The 21,056-nt window shown below is 35.3% G+C and overlaps 1 protein-coding gene across 1 annotated transcript in view; it reads right to left on the bottom strand.

Annotated features, from left to right (window-relative positions):
• Positions 1-647: 647 nt before the first annotated feature.
• The window catches only part of PLA2G4A (phospholipase A2 group IVA), a 157,846-nt gene continuing 137,437 nt past the window's right edge, over positions 648-21,056 (bottom strand). The window contains 3 exon segments of the mRNA XM_017863705.1: positions 648-1,211; positions 10,154-10,311; positions 11,830-12,025. Of these exon segments, the coding sequence (XP_017719194.1) occupies positions 1,080-1,211; positions 10,154-10,311; positions 11,830-12,025 (486 nt within the window). The 3' untranslated portion in view covers positions 648-1,079.

Below are 21,056 nucleotides of genomic sequence, written 5' to 3'. Positions count from 1 at the left end.
AGCCCTTACCACTTTTTTGGATTATTCTCTGAGGTCAGCTACACTGGTTGTTGGATAAGCAGTCCAGGATAATATTAGCCAAGTGAAATGTTACATTAGAAGTGGTATATTTTTTCTACTTAATGAATAAACACATACCACTTTCTGAAAAAGTTATATATTCATCTTTTCAGAAAAACACCCATGATTTAAAATTAAAAGTTTCGGCCAGGCACAGTGGCTCACCCCTGTAATCCCAGCACTTTCAGAGGCTGAGGCAGGCAGATCACGGGGTCAAGAGTTCGAGAACAGCCTGGACAATGTGGTGAAACCCCGTCTCTACCAAAAATATAAAAACTGGCTGGGTGTGGTGGCGGACACCTGTAGTCCCAGCTACTCGGGAAGCTGAAGCAGGAGAATCATTTGAACCCAGGAGGAGGGGTTGCAGTGAGCCAAGATTATGCCACTGCACTCCAGCCTGGGCGACAGAGTGAGACTCCGTCTCACAGAAAAATAAATAAATTAAATTAAATTAAATTAAAAGTTTCACACTTGAGTTTAGGATGAACACCTTTTGCATTTGAAAGCAGTGAATATGAGAATCTTTCATAGCAATAGTCCAGTATCTCATTAAAAAAATAACAACTCAGTTATCTCATGCTTATTTGTATATTTATGTATTTATTTCAGGTATGTATGTATATGCATATATAAATAAAAATAGTGTTGTCTCATGGGATGAATAAATCTAGTCAGTGAATAACATTCATACATAATGAGAAGTCTTATTGAGATTGAACTGTTAAATAGTTTAAAAGAAAAAAACATTTTTAAAAAGAACACACATAAGAAAGTTGGTGAGAAATGTTTAAAAATACTGTATATATCCCTACATTTGTGTCAGGAAGTTCAGAATCAACATCGTTTGTCAACCTAACTAACTTATAACAGTATTCTCACGCAGCTAAGTAACTGCACTTTCAGTATCTGCCAGTCTCTCATGATCAGTACGACTATCTGTACTGTACTTTTAAATCCAGTTGTCATGGAATTGCAAACTGTCTCAGCATCAGAAACTGCTGCCTTTTCCAGTACATGAACTATGCTTTGGGTTTACTTAGAAACTCCTTGTTGAAAAATCTTCTTGCCTCAACATCACTAAGGGAAACAGAGCAACGAGATGGATTCTGGCTTCTATATTCGATGCTTTCAACCATGGCTTCTTTTATCACCTGTAAATAGAGACAGAAGTTGTATAATTAGTGCTGCTATGAACTCATTTACACATTTTTGATTAAAACAAAATCTAATGAATCTTTTATTAGGGTATTTTTTGGCATATATGAATAGAAATCTGTGAGTCATGCATACACATTTAAATTCAACATCCCACCACTGCACTCTTGTTAAGCTTATATTCAGCTTACCAGGGAAAGAAGGATCCTGGAAATGTTCTAGATTTTGTGCTGATAAATTTGGGAATAAAATGGTAGCATGGTAAAGTTATGTTGGTTCTACTCTTTGCCAAAAGGGGGATAACAGGGAAGAAACAAGTAATTACTAAATCTATAATTTATGTTCTTTATAATTAGTGGGCAAGTAGAAATGAAAGACTACCAGGAAAGTAAAAGCTTTTCCTAGTGGCGGAAGAAGGCATTGCTGGATGGCATTGCTGGATAATTGCTTTCCTTCTCCAACTGAACCAACACAGTTATAAAACATGAGCCTGCTCTATCTAGGAAACACCATGCTCTGTGATTTCATTGGTGAAAATGAATTACTACTTTTTATTCAGCATACATATATCCAATATATATTCTTTACATATACCCATGTTAATGGTAACCAGAATAAAACACAGGAAGCTACAACATCTCAGAATTGCTATTTCAATTGTGACACACTGGTTTTGGTATGAAGTTAAAACCTAGTTAGAATTTGGGGAAAGAAGAGAACATTCAGAATTTGGTAGATGCAGTTATTGAAGAGCAATGGAAATGGGCTTTGGAAGAAGGCCTGAATAGTAAATCTTGTCTCTGCTCCTGCTTCAGAACCTTGTTAAAATTAGGAAGATTCCATTCCCCAGGACAGTCCTCATTTCATCTCGATGACCAATGAGGTAGATGTTTCTGGGCACCAGGAAACAGAGGCAAGTCACAGAGTTATTTCATAGTTCCCTTTATTCTCTACCTTAGGGATTGTTAAGCAACATTAAGGTACAGTCCATGGGCTTTTCAGCCCCCTGCCACAGGTAGGAACACTTGGAAAGTCCGAGCAGTTTAGGACGCTATGGGCTCCTCCCACTCACAACTGCTGTGGCCCACTTGGCCTTGGAGATTCATGCTCAGAGGGATTCTCCCATTACCACGCGCAAGCTCACTGGGCAAGCATGGCTCATTGCCTAGAGAAGATCATGTTTGCATCACTTCAACATGTGAGATCTAAGTGGTGCAAACATGCAGTTATTTTTCTGTGACTTTATGTCACAGACACCCAACAAGCAAGGCTCTCTATTCTCTAACAGTAACTTTAAACAAGCAGTCAGACTTTGGAAAAAGGGAGCTATCACAGGAATGTGATTCTTTTATATGCCTTACTTTAAAACGTAATATATGTAATTATCTTCTGGGGAAATGGGCTCAAATGTGAATGAGTCTGTTAAGGAAAACTGATATTTGCTGATCCCACTTTTCTTATGAATAGGGAAACATAATTCTGTGATGACAAAAGATGCTTCAGACCTATGAAGGAGACTTGGACCAAAGGCCACCAGGCACAAACACTTCTTGGCTATATGAGATGGAGGGGAATTAGTCTAAATACTTGAGCTTGTTTTTTCTTCTTTAAAATAGAAATAATGTACCAATTTGGGGTTTTGTGGGATCATTTCTATAAATGGAGAATTTCTATAAAATTGGAGATCATTTCTATAAAGTGTTTTGCACAATACCTGGTACATAAACATTTGACAACAGCTATTATGCTTGTTATTTCTAAACCGACAATATGTGATGAAAATTGGGAACTCTAAATTAGAAGTGAAGCTATAAAGTTCATAAGAAATAAACACACCAGGTATATAACCACAAATGAGCTTATTATATTGTGTAAGTCAGCAAATTGTTTCTGCTATTCAAAGTGTCCTACTACATCTTCTTTTAAAAATCTCCCTGCCTTTCTAGAGATCTATATCAGCAAATTTATCAATTGGTTTCTCCTCATAGCAATCCATGAAACATCAACCCTCACTGCATAAAAGTGTCCAAATAAAATAAAAACCAACCATTTGCTTTCTAAACTCCTAAAAAGCTTTAAAATAAAAAAGATCATAGAAAAAATTAAACCGACAATGACTGCTGCTATCAATTCCTTCATAATAAATTCTTGAGCATAAAAAAATCAGCAATATCAACATCAGGAACTAGTGGATTTATCGTAATTGGACCTCAGCTGGTGTTCCGAGTGAGCAAGCCATTCTGATAAAGGAAAACGAACACTTCCAACTCTGAAAACCCCAAATTAGAATGTGCAAGTTGAACCACTAGGTGGCATATTCACACCATGAAACCATTAACTAGGTTTTTCAGATTACTGGGGAAAACACCGTTCTTGGGAGTTACAGTTCTGTGATAGAAAAAACCAAGCCCAGCACTAGATCAGTTACTAAATTCAAACCTTTTGGCATCATACATGATACAACTACACATATCCAAAAAGGCATTGTATTAAATTTAAACCTTTGTTTTTATTATTATACAAGAAGTCATCTTAAATGGTGTTTGTATCTCTTTCATTCTTCCTTGAAATTCATTGAGATTCCAAATCCTTCTCTTCAGTGTTATCCCCGCAAACACCCTCATATCTCAACCTTCTCCATCCCCACCACCTATCCCATGTCATCTTCACTTGTGCCATTCAATAGCCTCCTATTGTTGAACCAGATCTCTTAAATCTTTGTTAATGCAAGCAGAGAATAAGAAAAACAAGCACGTAAAATGTGATCTTCCCTTCCACTTAAGAAACAAATTTGTAGAGGTGAGATTATAAGCAATCTACAAACAAATGTTGAGTTATCACAATAGAAAATAAAAAATAAGCCCAAGAGAGAAAGTTACAGTATATTTTGTTAGAGAAGTAAAAATTACAAATATAGGAGAACACGAGAATATATTTAGGTATAAATTACTGTGAATTTGCTAGATAATGCCTGCCTTTTCAATAAAAACTGAAATGTCAGGAAGGCAGAAAGTTCATCAGGCTTGTCATTTTTTTTTTTTTAATACCAGCACTTACAACATGGAAGGTACATAATAAATATTTGCAAAATTAATAAATACACAGCAGGTGCTCACTAGAGGTTGACTGACACAGGCTAGCACTCAGTTCAGAGGGACAATGAGACCAGTTAAGTTAAAGGAGAGGCAGGGTTTTTAAGTGGAGCAGAAGACCAGGCAATCTCTGTAGAAGAATAATCATATGAAAAGGCTGAGGATGGGAGGCTGTGGCATGCGTCAGAGACATCTGGGAATTGGTTGGCCCTGCTAGAATGAGGGCTGTGTTTGGGGAACACTAAGAAATAAGGCTGCCTGAGAGACAGGTGGTTCAAAAGGAAGGAATGAAGGAGAAAAGACATGCAGCCTCATCTCAACTCCCCCACGTCACCGTGACTTCCAGCAACCTGCCTAAGTAATCCATGACTCAGTTTTCTAACTTATAAATTAAAACCCCACCTCATAGGCTAGTCTTGAGTGTTAAATATTTGACGGAAAATATTTGGCTTATATGAAGCACTCAAAACTTTTAATTGTTCTTTCCATGCTGTACCCTTAGTTCCTGAAACAGTTTCTGGCACACTAAATATTAAATATGTATTGAATTAATGAATAAATGAGACAGAAAGAGATTATAGGCAGCATTAAAGGTAGATGAGTTATGGACTAATATATTAGGCAATAGTACATAATAGTAAGCTTATAAGTTATATTTAAAAGAACATTGACTTCTACCTACACACCCTTATCAAGATGAAGAAATGAATTAAGAAATAAGTACCAATATTTCTGGATATGGATATATCCTCATTTTAATTAACATTTGATGTTTAGCACTTTGTAAAATTATTTAAGAAAGAAAAAAACTCATTATTTTGCATCATTGGCATATGCTGAATAAACTGACACATAACTGGTTCTAAGACTATGCCTATCAAATGAATAATTTGGATAAGTGAGACTGGGAAACCATATATTTTCCTGTGACAGCAAATTAACAGGTCCTAGAAAAGAAATCTCAGAAGACATATTCCCTACAGATCAAAGTGGTGGTTTAAGAGTAGATAGAGTATGTAACCATACTATGTGGGTAGGCATGTACTATATACAAATTCCCCATGGTTGGGAACTGACTCCCTCCAAACAACAGCACCTTGTATCCTGACACGTGCTACCCAAAGTAAGTCAATAACATTTTAAACACTCATCATGAAAATTGTACTGTGTATTTACTTTAGGTGTCAGGCATTGTGACCAGTGTGTCTAGAGAATACAAGGGAAATAAAGCAAGTCACTGGTTTTAAGGGGCTTATAATTAAAAGCCAAAAACTATGAACAATAATAATTATATTAGCTGCTTCAATTTACTGTCTATTTCATGCCAAGCCCTTAAGTTATATTATTTTACTTAACCCCCACCCTGATCCTACATGATATATACCATCGCTTCCCTTTACAAAATAGGAAAGCAAAATTTAGAAAGGTTAACCCATACGCCCAATGTCACCCAGCCAAGAGGCAGCAGAGCAAGGATTTGAATACCCAATTTGGTCAGACTCCAATCCCTCTGCATCCCGTTCCCGCCCCGCCGCCATCACATGTCTACCAGTGTAAGTCACTATACATTAAGTTTTTGAAGGAAAAAAAATGAAATACTACTGTAATTGTACAAGTATTGAGACAATGTTCAGTGAAAAGGAATTTGGGAGGATTGAGTAAGAGCAGAAACCTGATGCTATGAGAAACCCAGGCTGCTGTCATGACGTGAGCAGAAACAGAGCAGAAGTCCTCTAAAGATAAACTAAAATTTAGCTTTGGCGAAGCAGGCCGGCTAGGATCTCTGGATAAAATGAAGCAATAGGAGGGTGCAGCTGGCTGACACAGCATGGCCTCTTTGGAGCAAAAATGGAGGTCAGAGTGAATTGAAGAAGAAATGTTGCCCTAAGCCACAGTGGTCACAGTTGCAAAGTTGAAAACTATTGTCTATGAAATTGGCAAAGAAGTGACTTTGCATTGTAAAAGTTTATATTCGCAATGTCCATCCACTATTTACAAAGAACTCTGATGGTCTATGGCAGTAAACATATGCTGTGTTGCTGAAGTGTGAATCGGTCTCCTACTCTATTCAAATGGTGTGGGAATGAGAGGGTTAGCTAACTCAGCAGAGTTTTGTTGCTCTTTAAGTACCATCATTTACAAAGTTGTGATTCTGATAAAAATGTGTTTTCTTAAAGTGGAGAAGAAGGGAGTCACTAAGGAAGAGATAAAATGTCAGTGAAAACTGAAAATTTTATCTGTTTATGAAACGCGTGCGCGCGCGCGCGCGCGCGCGCGCGCGCACACACACACACACACACACACACACACACACACACACACACACAAAGAGGAATTACTTGAACATGAGTCTCAATGTTCATGTAATTCTGGAAAAAGCCTACCTTCATTTGTTCATTCAGAAAATATTTACTTACTGCCTAAGCTGGCATTACCTGTACAAACTTGTCTATGTTGTTAATCTGGGGCATTTGCAAAGGTCTTTGGGTGTAATCCCCATGGACCTTCAGGGGTACAAGATAAGGACATGTATAGGTAAGGTTCCCATTTATTAAGCAGCTTCTGTAATCATGCATTACCCAATTAAGCATTCACTACTACAATTATTATAGATCCTACCACACCTGTTTCAGAGAAGAGGAAGGGGAGGCTCAAAAAGTGTAAGCAGCTTATTCAAAGTCACATTTATGACATTTAAAGATGATATAATGCCCATAACATTGTCTATACATGCTGTGCCAGAAACAGTAGTAGAAGCAATTACAAACTGCTTAATTCTCAGAACTGAAGGACTTGGAGATATAGAAAAGATTGCCCTTTATGGCTAATGCTTTTAGTGTCAAGTTTAAAAAATATTTCCCTGGGTCAAAGCCATAAAGATACTCCCCTATGTTGTATTCTAGAAACTTGGTTTACTTTTCTACTCAGATCTACAGGCTATCTGGAATTGGCTTCATTGATAATGTGAAAGAGGTAAATTTAATTTTTTCCCTTGTGAATAATCATCTGATCACTTTTTTTCTTATAGATAGTCACAATTTATTTAAGGACGATTTTATTTAGTGCTACTGTCTGTCCTGGGACAATGTCATGTTTTCTTAATTATGTTACCCTTCTTTCTATTTGGTAAAGTAAGTCTTCTAACTTTGCTTTCCTTCTTCAAGATGAGTTAGCCTACTTTGGTCCTTTTCACTTTCATATTTTTTTAATGAATTTATCAATCTTCTTACAAAAACCTGACGGTATTGTTACTAAAAATGCAGGGGGAATGGGGACTTACTGGTTAGTGGGTACAAAGTTTTAGACTGGGAGGATGTAAAAAGTTCTGGAGATAGATGATGGGGATGCTTGCACAATAATGCAATGCACCTAATGCCACTAAACTGTACACTTAAAAATGGTTAAAATGGTAAATTTTTATGTTTTGTATATTTTATCACAATAAAAAGTGAAAACAGATGTTTAAAACTGCTAAATTAATGGCTTGTGAAGAATCAACATTTGATGAGGTGTATAAGTCAGGATAGTTGTTCTGGGATTCAGTCTGTTTTTGTTCAGGTGCTAACTTTTACATCTATGTATCAAACAAACTACTTTGAAGAATGTTTGTAAAATATATAAATAAAACTATATCATTCCGGCCGGGCGCGGTGGCTCAAGCCTGTAATCCCAGCACTTTGGGAGGCCGAGGCGGGCGGATCACGAGGGCAGGAGATCGAGACCATCCTGGCTAACATGGTGAAACCCTGTCTCTACTAAAAAAATACAAAAAACTAGCCGGGCAAGGTGGCGGGCGCCTGTAGTCCCAGCTACTTGGGAGGCTGAGGCAGGAGAATGGCGTAAACCCGGGAGGCGGAGTTTGCAGTGAGCTGAGATCTGGCCACTGCACTCCAGCCTGGGTGACAGAGGGAGACTCCTTCTCAAAAAAAAAAAAAAAAAAAAAAAAAAAACAAAACAAAACAAAACAAAACAAAAAAACTGTATCATTCCTTATTGCAAATTGTTTAGCAGACTTTATACAAATTAGAACAGCAAGACAAATGTACTTGGTTAAGGTACACATATGTGTATGTATATCTATTCCAAAGTCTAACACGACATTTGTATATTCCTACAATTTGTTTTATCCATTTGAGAAAGATTTATCAAATTTAATACATTTCATCGCAAGGAATGTCTAGTTTTAGCTTATTGGCTCAAACTGGAAAATAGGGTGACTGTGATATTAACTCTTACCTCTCTTTTATTAGCATGAGGTTTTATAAAATGCAACTAACTCTATTTTGAGAATTTCTGTTCATTCCTTACAAATCATAGATTAATCATTTTCTCTTAACCTTTCAATTTTTGCCATCACCATAGAGATAATGTACCACGTGGATTTCAGATGTCCAGTGCTTGAAGTATTCTTTCTAAAAAGGAAACAAATCTATGGAGAAAATGACATATGCTATACATTTTGATAAGCATTTTTAGATGAATTATCATCTATTTGTAAATGAAGGCTGACAAAAAGAATTTTATAGTTGTAAGAATCAAAGCTTATTGGGGAAATTTTACACATTTACAAAAATTAAAGATATTGATTGACGAATATACTATGGTACAACTGTGACGACTGCACACAATTGATCATTACTAGTCTCAGGTCAAACAAAACAAGCAAGCAAACTAGATGTGTGGAGTTCTATTAGCTCACAAAATCTAATTAGAGCCCCTATAAACAGAACACTCATTCACATATTCTGAGTTCCTTTGTGCCATTTACACGGTCACCAAAAAGGCTGGTAAATCAGGCATGATGCTTTTCCTTCTCCATTTAATTTCTTTTTTTCTGTTTTTCTAATGTACAAAATCCAATTAGGCCAATGAACTTAAGCTTTCACAACTGATAATCATTTGTCAGACACTATGATTTGGAACCACAAGTCAATGATTTCAGTTACAGAATAGGGTTCCTAAATGGTAAGTTAAAAATGAAAGAATTTCACCTAGACACAGAATCTTAGCAGAAGATACACTAATGATAGGAAGGATTGATACTGATGACAATGACTTATTTCTAAAACAAAGAGTACTTGACATCTCAAAGGCTAAAAATAGGAAAGGCTGGCAGGGCATGGTGGCTCACGCCTGTAATCCCAGCACTTTGGGTGGATCACGAGGTCAGGAGATCGAGACTAACGCGGTGAAACCCCATCTTTATTAAAAATAAAAAAAAAAAAATTAGCGGGGCGTGGTGGCAGGTGCCTGTAGTCCCAGCTACTTGGGAGGCTGAGGCAGGAGAATGGTGTGAACCTGGGAGGCGGAGCTTGCAGTGAGCTGGGATCACGCCACTGCACTCCAGCCTGGGCGACAGAGCGAGACTCTGTCTCAAAAAATAAAAAAAGGAAAGGCTGTTACCTTTTGTGATACTGCCCAAATTCACAAAAAGAAAACATGTAAAATCATAAGTATATTTATTAAAATTCGTGTTATATTTTTGCAGATTAACTACACTTCTGGTTCCATTCACTTTCATGCTCATATTTCCTTTTCATCACTTTTCTTCCTTAATTATAATTTATCATGTAATAAATATATTAGATACTTCGGGAAAGAAACTGAGTATTCACCATTCAATAAAATAATAGCATAACATGAGTTTCCTTATTTTTCCTTATTTGTCAGTTTTGTGGGGTTCTTCTGAAGATTAGCAAAATAATTCATGAAAAGTGAAGTGGCATATTTTGGGTGGTGTCATTCATAACACGTTTTTTTTTTATTTTTAATTAAAAAGAGATATTGGTGTGTTTATATGGTATGGAAGTCATTTGACATAGTCGATGGCCACAGGAGATACTTACATCAATGTTGTTCAGAGTATTGAAGTGCATAAGATCATGTAGTCTTTTGAATGCTTGATTTGGATATTGAAAATTGAAGGTCGAAAATGGTGATTCTGGGTCATCAAAAATATCAAAGTCAGCGATTTCTTTCTCTTCCTCAGTTTCCCTTGGAACACCTAAATACCAGAAGAGTCACAAAGGTTGTTATTTTGAAAACTACAAAATATCTCTAAAACCCAAGGAATAAAACATACACACATAAAGACAGCAGTGGGAACCCCCACAGAGCCAGGTACTCTGTAGCATCTCTGACTTTATCATTTCTCTGTGTTCTGACCGGATGACATCCAACTGCCAGTATCTGACATCTCTCTGCTTGAGGGCTTTCTATCCTGCCCTGCAACTGTAGAAGCCTGCTTGGCCCACTTGTGGCAGGCCGGAAATTCTGATAAATAACACTGTTCCCCAGGCGGTGGTCAACCAAAGACTCTAGAGAGTTAGTATCTAAATACTCCATTCCCCTGCCTTTTGGTGTGTGTGTGGGAAGCATGACTGTGGGACACAGGTCTATTCCATTTCGTAGTCTTTCCCAGGGGATCAAGTTCCCATTGTGGTAGCCGGCTTGCTAACGCAACTTTGTTGTCTGCTTCCTTCCCTTTACCACTTCCCCATTTCCTTACTAATAAACTAGAGTGTTCCTCAGCTCATCCAAATAAACTATTTGCACTTGAGTCCTTTTCTCAGAATTAGTTTCTGGGAGAACCCAAACTAAAACATTATGTGGCTGTCTTTATGCCGTGGAAATCCCCTACACATGCCAACTGCTCAGTGAGTCTCTTCTTGAGAATTCACAGTGATAGAAAATTCACTGGGTTTCAAGTGCTCTACTGTCTGATAACTAAAAATGTCAGATTTCCACCTTCTCGTATGCTGAACTATATGCTTCACAATAATTTTCACTTCTATTGGTCCTTTCTTTGTCTTCCTGAGAAATCTAGAAAACACCATTTTCTCAGCATATTCCCATTACTCATCCTCCCTATTTTTTGTGTCTTTCCATTCATAAAATGGAAAACACATTTTCTGGTCCTAAAATACGGTTTTTGGAGCCTTAAGCATTCTGCATGTAAATCTTTAGATCTCCTTTGATTCATCAACATTTTCCAGGATACACAAGAGTCGAGAGACTCCTCTGGTTGTGGTTAAAAAAACAAAACAAAACAAAAAAGACTACGTGTCAAACTTGATTCTTGTTTTCTATGAAATACAACATGGCAAAGTGAAATTGCTAGCCATTGTGTACTGCTAGATTACGTTAATCTTGTGGTCAACTAAAATTCCCAGAAATTTGCATGATTTTCTGAAATAAAAGCTTTCTTACAAGGGTGATAGTCAAAATGTTTGATTAAAAATCAATCAGAACAAACACAATTCGAAGTATTGAAGTAAAGTCCCAGAGATTTTTGCTAAACTAGTTGCTGACTTTTCAGTTTCTGGACTGTGAGCAAGTCAAGGGATCTAGGGGTAAGAGAAGAAGTACTTGAGGTCTCAGAATAGCATCTATTTATCAAGGTAAGGGAGACATTCAGTAGTGTAATAGCTGGTACCGCAGCGCCAGAGTGAAACAGTTTAATGTCAGTTTCGCTCCCCTACTTAATTTCTATTTTATGCAATACAGCTTACTCCCTACATACCTGGAGCCTTGTACTTTCTGAAGTTGATGTTGGCCAGAACAAAGTGGATGATGGTTGGGCAATCTTTCTCCATATCAGGATTCTTGGGTTTAAAGACATAGCACTCCTTCAGCCCTTCCCGATCAAACACATAAGGATCGATCTTTGGAAAGGGGAGCTTGTTCATTTTAGCCCACTTTTCTGCAAGTAGAAGCTCCTATGGGAAAGAGGGAAAGATGCATTTGGAAATTTTCAGTTTTCATTGATTCAGTTGGTCTGACCATTATTCAGTGTTCACTAGGTGTCTACTGTGTGCCAGCAATGTACTCCTTGCTAGGATGAATCAGGACCCTGTTCTCAAGAAGCTCATTACATCTCAAAGAAATTGAAAACAAACTCACTATTGTTATGTTAATTCTTGGCAGAAGGCTAGCTCCACAGCAGGCATTTGAAAAATTTTTGATAAACAACTGAGCACAATTATGTTGAAGAAGCTGCTAGAGAAAAAAAAAAAAATTATGGGTTCAGAGAATTTATAACCATGTGAATGTTTTTTCAACCCTTAGGAGTAAAAAAGGAATCTGATGATGCAGAATGAAGAATCCTCTGTTACTGGATTTTCACCTGTATCATCTCCACCAAAGTGTTAAAAAGTACCAGTCAAAACTTCATTCATTTTATGTATACAAAAATATTTGAGTTACTCTGACTCAGCTTTCCGTCTTCTTTTTGTGAAAATAAGTTGAACCTTTGGCCTCAGAGCATTGCTATTACATGTAACGGCCAACAGAGGACTGTACAGATGTACCAAGAGCTTATTTAATGGCCGTGGCAAATTGTTTGATGGTTTCCATGTATTAGCTCCCTTCCTGGTAAGCTGATTATACATTCCCACCAGCATGAGAAGACAAATAGAACAGAGCCTCCACAGGTGATTTACAAGTGCTGGCATGCAAGTGGCCAAGAAATACATGTTCATGGTCAGCCACTGAGATTTGAGGTTGGTTTGTCTCTGCAACAAAGCAGGCTAACTCACTGGGGTAAGCACCCCTAAAATTAAGTTTAAACTGGAGAACATAAATCAATATGGAGAGATGCAGTGAAGAGACCTCATTTCCATTTATGTGCATCTTCAGGGAGAGTGGAATAAATAAGAAGCAGAATATCATAGTGGGAAAAGCACAGATTCTGGGACCAGATGCCTGAGTCCAAATATAAGCTCCATGGCCTTGGGCATGTTTCTTAACTCAGTGTCTCCATCTCAGATATAAAATGTGGATGATATAAATGATACCTATTTCATAGGATTGCTATTAGAATTAAATAAATTAATACTTTACAGTGCTTAAAACAGTGCTTACCACATATTAAGTGTTATGCAAATGTTTAATAAATAATTGCCAGTAAAGAGAAGAAAAGAGATGGAAGGAAAAAAATAAGGAAACCAAAAGAGGAAAAAGAAAGGGAAGAGAGATAGGAACATTAGAGAAGAAAATTCCTAGAGGGGGAAGTTTTGGGGATACTGTCACTAGAATCTTAAGTTCTTTTTAACTACTCTTGTCATCACATTGATCCATTCCACAATAGTCAATAGTGGCCACCTAGGTTCCATGTTAGAAGTGGGGACATAACAGTGAGTAAAACATTCACAGTTTTTGTTGTTATGAGATTTATAGCCTGTTGGGCAAAAGATAGCAATCAAATAACACTTTGTGTTTAAAACTGTGATAAATGCCAGGAAAAAATACAAGGTGAGACTTTGCAGTACGCCTGGACAATTTCCTCAGAGTATCTGTTAATTCATCCAACAATTATCAGTGAGCTATGTTCTAAGCCTAAGAGATAGGCTGTCCTTGAAGATTTGAGTTTATAAATCAACAGAAAAGATAAATAGATATTATAGTAAAGTATGATAAAGGCAGGAAGGGGCTGCACGATTGTGGGCCTGGGTTGTGCAGTGTGAAAGGCCCAGCTTCAAGACAGACACCCTAAAACTTGCTAGCTGGATGACCTGAGACAAACTAATTAGACACCACAGGTCAACAAGAAACAAATTATTTTTGGTGGCTGCAGTATACAGTGATGCTCCCCTACAGGCAACACAGAGATAATGAGGAACAAAAAAACACAGACTAGATTATTCACTATCCCTGACATAGCAGGCTCCCAATCCCATCTCATCTCTATTTCATCTGTTCCTTATTTCTCAGCAATTCATTTTTCTACTTCTGTAAAATAAAGCTAATACTATCATCTTTCTCATAGGATTGCTGAGAGGATTAAATGATAAAATGTATAAAGACCTCAGTAGTTTACATTAGAAGAAAACAAGTACTTTAACATATGGCCTTACATTCAGAGAAAATACACTTTTGATTGAACTTGCACTGATCTTTTGCTTCTAGAATGTCATGGATTTTATGTTGATCAACTCTCTCAATACCACTTATGAATAAAAATCTAGGAGAACAAAGGATTTAATGTATATGAAAGCATTTGCTTCATAAGCTATTCTGCTAAATACAATTACATTTCACTGAAAATCCCATATGTATGCAAATAATTTCTTGTTTGGAACTTGAGAAAGCTTTTATCACCAATCTCTTCTTTTTTTTTCTCTCTATTCAGTTGAATTAATCAGCTTGTTATTTCTTGTCCAGTACTGTTCACAATTATTCATTCATGATTATTCAACATCAAAATAAACCAAAAGTTCACATTGTGGAGCAATTGCGTGAGGGCAAAGAAAAGAAAGAGCTTTCTAGTGTTTACAAACATGACTCAAGGGTATGACCAATGATGTGTGGATGCTGGGGTAAAATGAAAAGGGAAATACATGACGTAAGAGTGAGGCTATTTTTAGATAGTTCACTTCACGCTAGAATCAGGAAGAGATGGAAACTTTCCCTTTCCTTATGTGATCCTGATGTGGAAAAGATTAAAAACGATGATTGCAAATACAGTGATGATAGCATGGATAAACCATTTCCTCTCTGATGTCTCGTTTCTTTCTGTAAAGGCTGAGAAACAATGACACAGACTATGAGTAAAGTGCATTAGGTTTTAGAAAGTACTTTAAAAGATTTCAGTGAACAAAAAAAGTGCTGCTTCACAAATTACAGCAATATGCCAGAATTGTGTTCTATGATAACTACCCATTTTGGTTATTGTTTGACACCTCAGATATTTCACACTTCCATAGACTAACTTAAGATACACTTACAACATAGTACTAACTAAAATGACTTTCTGTGGGATAAAAATGTGACAGTATCTTTCGAAGAGATACTTTGTAAGATGTCTGTGCTCATTTTGGTGTTTTGTTTTGTTTTTTTGACAGTCTCACTTTGCTGCCCAGGCTGGAGTGCTGTGGCCTGATCTTGGCTCATTGCAACCTTGCAGGTTCAATCGCTTCTCCTGTCTCAGCCTCCTGAGTAGTTGCAACTACAGGTGTGTGCCACCACACCTGGCTAAATTTTGTGCTTTTATTAGAGACAGGAATTCACCATGTTGGCCAGGCTGGATGAGCTCATTTTTGAGTACTAAAACACAATTAAGAAGACTTGAAGGAGAGGAAAAACAAATAAATAACATAGAAATGAATATCATAAATAAATGTTATTTCTAAATAACAGAAACATCTTCAAAACATAGTATGATAGCATATATATGCCACTTCATTCATTTGCATGTAAAAAATATATAAATATATACTTTAAATATATGAAACAACACATTTATTTATAAAAATACACACACACATATATATACATAAAATAATAAATTGACTTGTCATTAGAGAAAGTCAGATTTCTTTTGTCTGTATGCAAACCAAGAATATATGCTTTCTATTCTACAATGTTCTCATTATATAAAACCTATTTTTGAGATTAGGGAGAAGATTAGGGAGAAGGATGGCATATAAGCATGTAAGTAAACCTCCAGAATCTTAAAACATTATTGAAGCAAGTAATATAAAATACGACTGATAGAAACTACAAGTTAGAATTAATTATTTTACAGTTATAGTCTCTCTTACTTTTAATAAAAGACATGCTAGTATTAGGCTCCAAGAGCTTTATAATGCAATAGGCATGAAAATAACTTTCTATATCTAATGTTGTATAGAGTTTACATAGCACTTTGTAATTCTGGGTAGTTATTCACAGGGATGTTACCATAAACTCACAAAATATGTAAAGAGAAATTAATGTCAACTTAACGTAATATCATCACAAAACATCTGATTCTCAATTTGAGTGAACAATATGAGTGTAGTGGGTTGAACGGTGGCTCCGTATAAAATACCCATTTCCTAATCCCTTGACCCTGTGAATACGACCTTATTTGGGGAATGGCTCTTTGCAAATGTAATTTAATTAAGGATTTTGAGATTAGATCATCTTGGATTATGTAAGTGGGCCCTAAATTCAATGACAATTATTCCTACATGAGATACAACAGAAGACATGCACACAAAAGAAGAGGCCATACAAAAATGGAGGCAGAGATTGGAGAGATGAAAACCACAAGGCAAGCAATGCCTGGAACCACCAAAAGTTGGAAAAGGCAAGGAAGGAGTCTACTGTGGAGGCTTTAGAGAGATGGCATCCCTGTTGATGCCTTAATTTCAACTTCTGCCCTCCAGAACTGTGAGAATATATTTCTGTTGTTGTAAGTCACCTTATGTGGGGTAATTTGTTACAGAAGCTTCAGGAAGCTAGTATAAGAGATAAAACTGGAAGTACTACTTTAAATGCTGTGCACTTTCCTTCACCAGCCATTGTGGATGGGTGCCTGCAAAGCTAATGCTTGGACTGATTTGGCCGTGATGTGGGCCAACCTAAGCATTATAAGTGAATAATATGTGGAGATTCTAAAACAGGTCTTGCCCTCGTTTCAACAAATAAATCAGATGATTGTGGAAAAATACAGATACTTTTTCCTTTATTAGTGGGTTTGAATGGAATTCTGACCCTAAATGAAATATAGGCAGATCAGTTTAATTTAGATGTATTATTTCCATCATTTGTGAAGACTGCCTCATTTCAAATTTTCCTTTCTTCTTTCTTCCTTCTCTCCTCCGTCATCACCTCTTTCTCTCTTTTTTCCCTTCCTTCTTTCCTTGAATAATTTTTAAGAGAATAAACCCATTGTTCTGACTTCTTGTCATTAAGCATTTAAATGAACACTGAAAAACTGAACCAGATTTATGTCCAATGTATAGCAACACAATATAATCTAATTTATGGCATAATAACTAAAATCTATTACTCTCCCTAAAAGTTAGTAAGATAAAGGGGAAAATAATTTCTAGTAGTAAACTCTGAATTCTTCTATATTCCTCACTTTCTTGCTCCCCAATAAAGCCCAATGTCCCTTCATTCTCCCCTAAATTCACGGCCTGTTAATTTTGCATGCTGAAGGATGAAGACTTTGGCTTATTTTCATGACAAACAATCAATCCCATTGATTGTCTTTAGATGAGCTCTAATGGTATACTAAATTTACATATTATACATCTAAGATGTATGGTTAACAAAAAGAAACTTGACAAAATGAAACACAAAGCTGCTTTTGTTAGATAAATTAATAGTAATAATATTTAGGATCATGAACTCTTTATATTGGACTACTACTAGGGTGTGTGCTAACTAATTTAAAGAAATTAGTGTCATTTACATTGACATCATTAACTCTTAAGGCCAATTACAACACAGAAACAACATAAATTTTGGTTGCTTTTATCAAAAGACATGATCTCCATCTTTCTATATCTTCTTAACAAAATATGACATTTAACTATATGAAGGGCCAGAATTATCTGCAAATGTGAAATAAAGTCAATATTTCTAATTTTTTGCCCAGCATTTATGGTCTAATATCTTGTGAAAGGCAGTGTCCATATTTCAGTCTCAAAAATAGGAAATTATTTGCTATTTAATTACCTTAATAAAATCATATTGCATATATCCAATTATTACATTAGGGATTCTCCCCCGCTATCAAAAGAACTTCATGTAGACTCCTTGCAAATTTTCAAATCTTGCTATGTTATATATAAAACAAATATTCTACTTTAGCATTGATAGTAGAACATTTTAATCAATTTAACAATTCTACTTTGGCAATCTTTTAGACTCATTTAGGAATACATACTTTCATAATGACACTTACAGGTTTAAAGCACTTTTAACATTCCAAGTCAGCCTGAAAAAAAATATTTTGTTTACTTTGAACTTGCTGAAGTACCTACCTAGTGACAAGAAAAACTATATTATGTGTAATATATTGCAATTTACTTTATGTTAAATCTCTGAAAATACAATTCATTATTTCCAGAATGGTAGGTTTCATGTTATGATAAATAAATAATAAAAGGAAGTATATAAATTTGGAGAAAGGCATGGGGAAAAAGAATTGAAAAAATGATTTTAAGACATATCTAAGAAAATGTGCAGGTAGAAATGCCTATATGTACTACAGAAGCAGTAATTGGAGACATGCTCTCTAATATAGTAAACATATAATAAAGCTACAGTTATTAAAATGCAGTATGGTACTGACATAAGAATTGCCAGGTTGTCAGATGGATGAATGAAACACAACAGATTAAAAAAAAAATCCTGTGCCCTATAATAATCATATAGTATATGATATAATAAGCATAACAAAATAAATGCCAAAAAAGTCTATGGGGGATTGTGTTATTACAAATGCAATGTATTCAAAAAGATTAATGAGTTACATATATTTAGAAGAATAATACAAAAATTAAAATATCAAAATATCAATCTCTATTTAACTGATATTGGTAAGAATGAATTTCAAGAATATAGTACCCAAAGCAATCTACAGATCCAATGCAATCCCTATCAAAACACCAGTGACATTCTTTACAGAAATAGAAAAAAAGTCCTAAAATTTATATGGAACCACAAAAGACTCTGAATACTCTTAGAGTTATCCTGAGCAAAAAGAACAAAGCTAGAGGCATCACATTACCTGACTTCAAATTATACTACAAAGCTACAGTAACCAAAACAGCACGATGCTGGCACAAAAACAGACATATAGACCAATGAAACAGAATAGAGAACCCAGAAATAAATCCGCCCATTTGCAGTTCAATTCATTTGCAATGAAGTTGCCCAGGACATACACTGAGGAATGGATAGTCTCTTCGATAAATGGTTCTGGGAAAACTGAATATCCACAAGCAGAAAAATGAAACTAGATTGCTATTTCTTGACATATATAAAAATCAAATCAAAATCAATTAAAGACTAACATCTAAGTCCTAAAATTATAAAACTACTAGAACAAAACATTGGTAAAGCACTCCAGGACACTGATCTGGGAAAATATTTCTTGAATAAGACCTCAGATGCACAGTCAACCAAAGCAAAAATGAACAAATAGGATCACATCAAACTAAAAAGCTTCTGCACAGCAAAGGAAATAATCAACAAAGAAAAGAGATGAACCACAGAATGGGAGAAAATATTTGCAGACTATCCATCTGACAAGGGATTAATAAACAGAATATATAAGAAGATCAAACAACTCAATAGGAAAAACAATCGGATTTAAAAATGGGCAAAAGATCTGAATAGCTATTTCTCAAAAAAAAGACATACAAATGCCCAACAGGAATATGAAAAAATATTTAACATCACTAATCCTCAAAGAAATACAAATTAAAACTGCAATAAGATTCAATCTTATCCCAGTTAAAATGGCTTTTATCCAAAAGATAGGAAATAGCAAATGTTGATGAGGATGTGGAGAAAGGGGAACCCTCCTACATGGTTATGGAATGTAAATTAGTACAGCCACCACAGAAAACAATATGGAGGTTCCTACAAAAACTAAAGATAGAACTACCATATTATCCAGTAATCTCACTACTGGGAATATATCCAAAAGAAAGGAAATCAGTATACTGAAGAGATATCTGTACTCCCATGCTGATTGCAGCACTATTCACAATAGCCAAGATATGGAATCAATGTAAGCATCAATCAACAAATGAATGAATAAAGAAAATGTGATACCTACACACTATAGAATATTATTCAGACATAAAAAGTAATGAAATTCTGTCACTTGTAATAACATGGACAGAACTAGAAGACATTATGTTAAGTTAAATAATCCAGGCACAGAAAGACAAATATTACATGTTCTTACTCACATGTGGAACTAAAAACAATTGAAATAATGGAAATAGAAAGTATAATGATGGTTACCATCTGCTGGGAAGGATAGTGGAAAGGGGAAATAAAGAGTGAATGGAAAATGGGTACAAAAATACAATAAGATAAAAGGAATAAGATCTAGTGTTCAGTAGCACAATTGGGTAACTATAGTTTACAATAATTTATTTTATATTTCAAAATGACTAAAAGAACGGAATTGGAATGTTACTAACACAAAGAGGTGATAAATGCTTGAGGGGATGGATATCCCAATTACCCTAATTGATCATTCCCCAAATGATTGTATCAAATTTGGCATGTACCCCATAAATATGTACACATATTCTGCATCCATAAATAATTAAAAATAAAAAATTTTAAAACTAATATGAAAAGAGAAAAGATAGTGAAAAAAATTTAAAATTATAAGAAAGAATAAAACTGGAAGAAGTTCCTACATAAATATTTGAAACAATAAAATCATCAGCAACAAAAGTCCCAATACAAATGACATATTAGGTTATATTTGCAAAATAAGACAAACTTTAATATTCTTAAGACATAAAAGAATGTTTATTAATAGGAACATCACAAATAATCCAATTAAAAGTAGTTTAGAAACATCAATATATAATAAGCATGACAAACCATTCAGTCTCACAAAGGAAGAAAACTGAAGCATAAATGTGAGGTTTTTTCCCATCATATTGCATAAATTTTTTTTTTACTTTGTCTTTAATATTTTTTCCTGCCAGCAAAGGCATGTAAAATAGACTCACATATGTAATTAGATATAATGTAAATTGGTGAATCTTCTCTGGAAATCAATCTGAAAATATTTACTAAAAGTCATAAAATGATACACATCTAGAAACCAACCTAAATAAATAATTAAAATGTGATTAAAGATTCATGTGCAAGGATAATGATTATAGGAAAAGGTGGCAAGATAACAATAATCTAAAAGTTGAAAATAGAGCATTGTTAAATAAATTCTCACATATCTGTATACAGAGATAGTATATATTTTTATTTTATTTTATAAAC

This window comes from Rhinopithecus bieti, unplaced genomic scaffold (assembly GCF_001698545.2).
Source record: "Rhinopithecus bieti isolate Rb0 unplaced genomic scaffold, ASM169854v2 scaffold_69822, whole genome shotgun sequence".
Classification (NCBI taxonomy): Eukaryota; Metazoa; Chordata; class Mammalia; order Primates; family Cercopithecidae; genus Rhinopithecus; species Rhinopithecus bieti.
The sequence above is the reverse complement of the archived record's forward strand: the minus strand, read 5'-3'. Positions and strand labels throughout refer to the sequence as shown.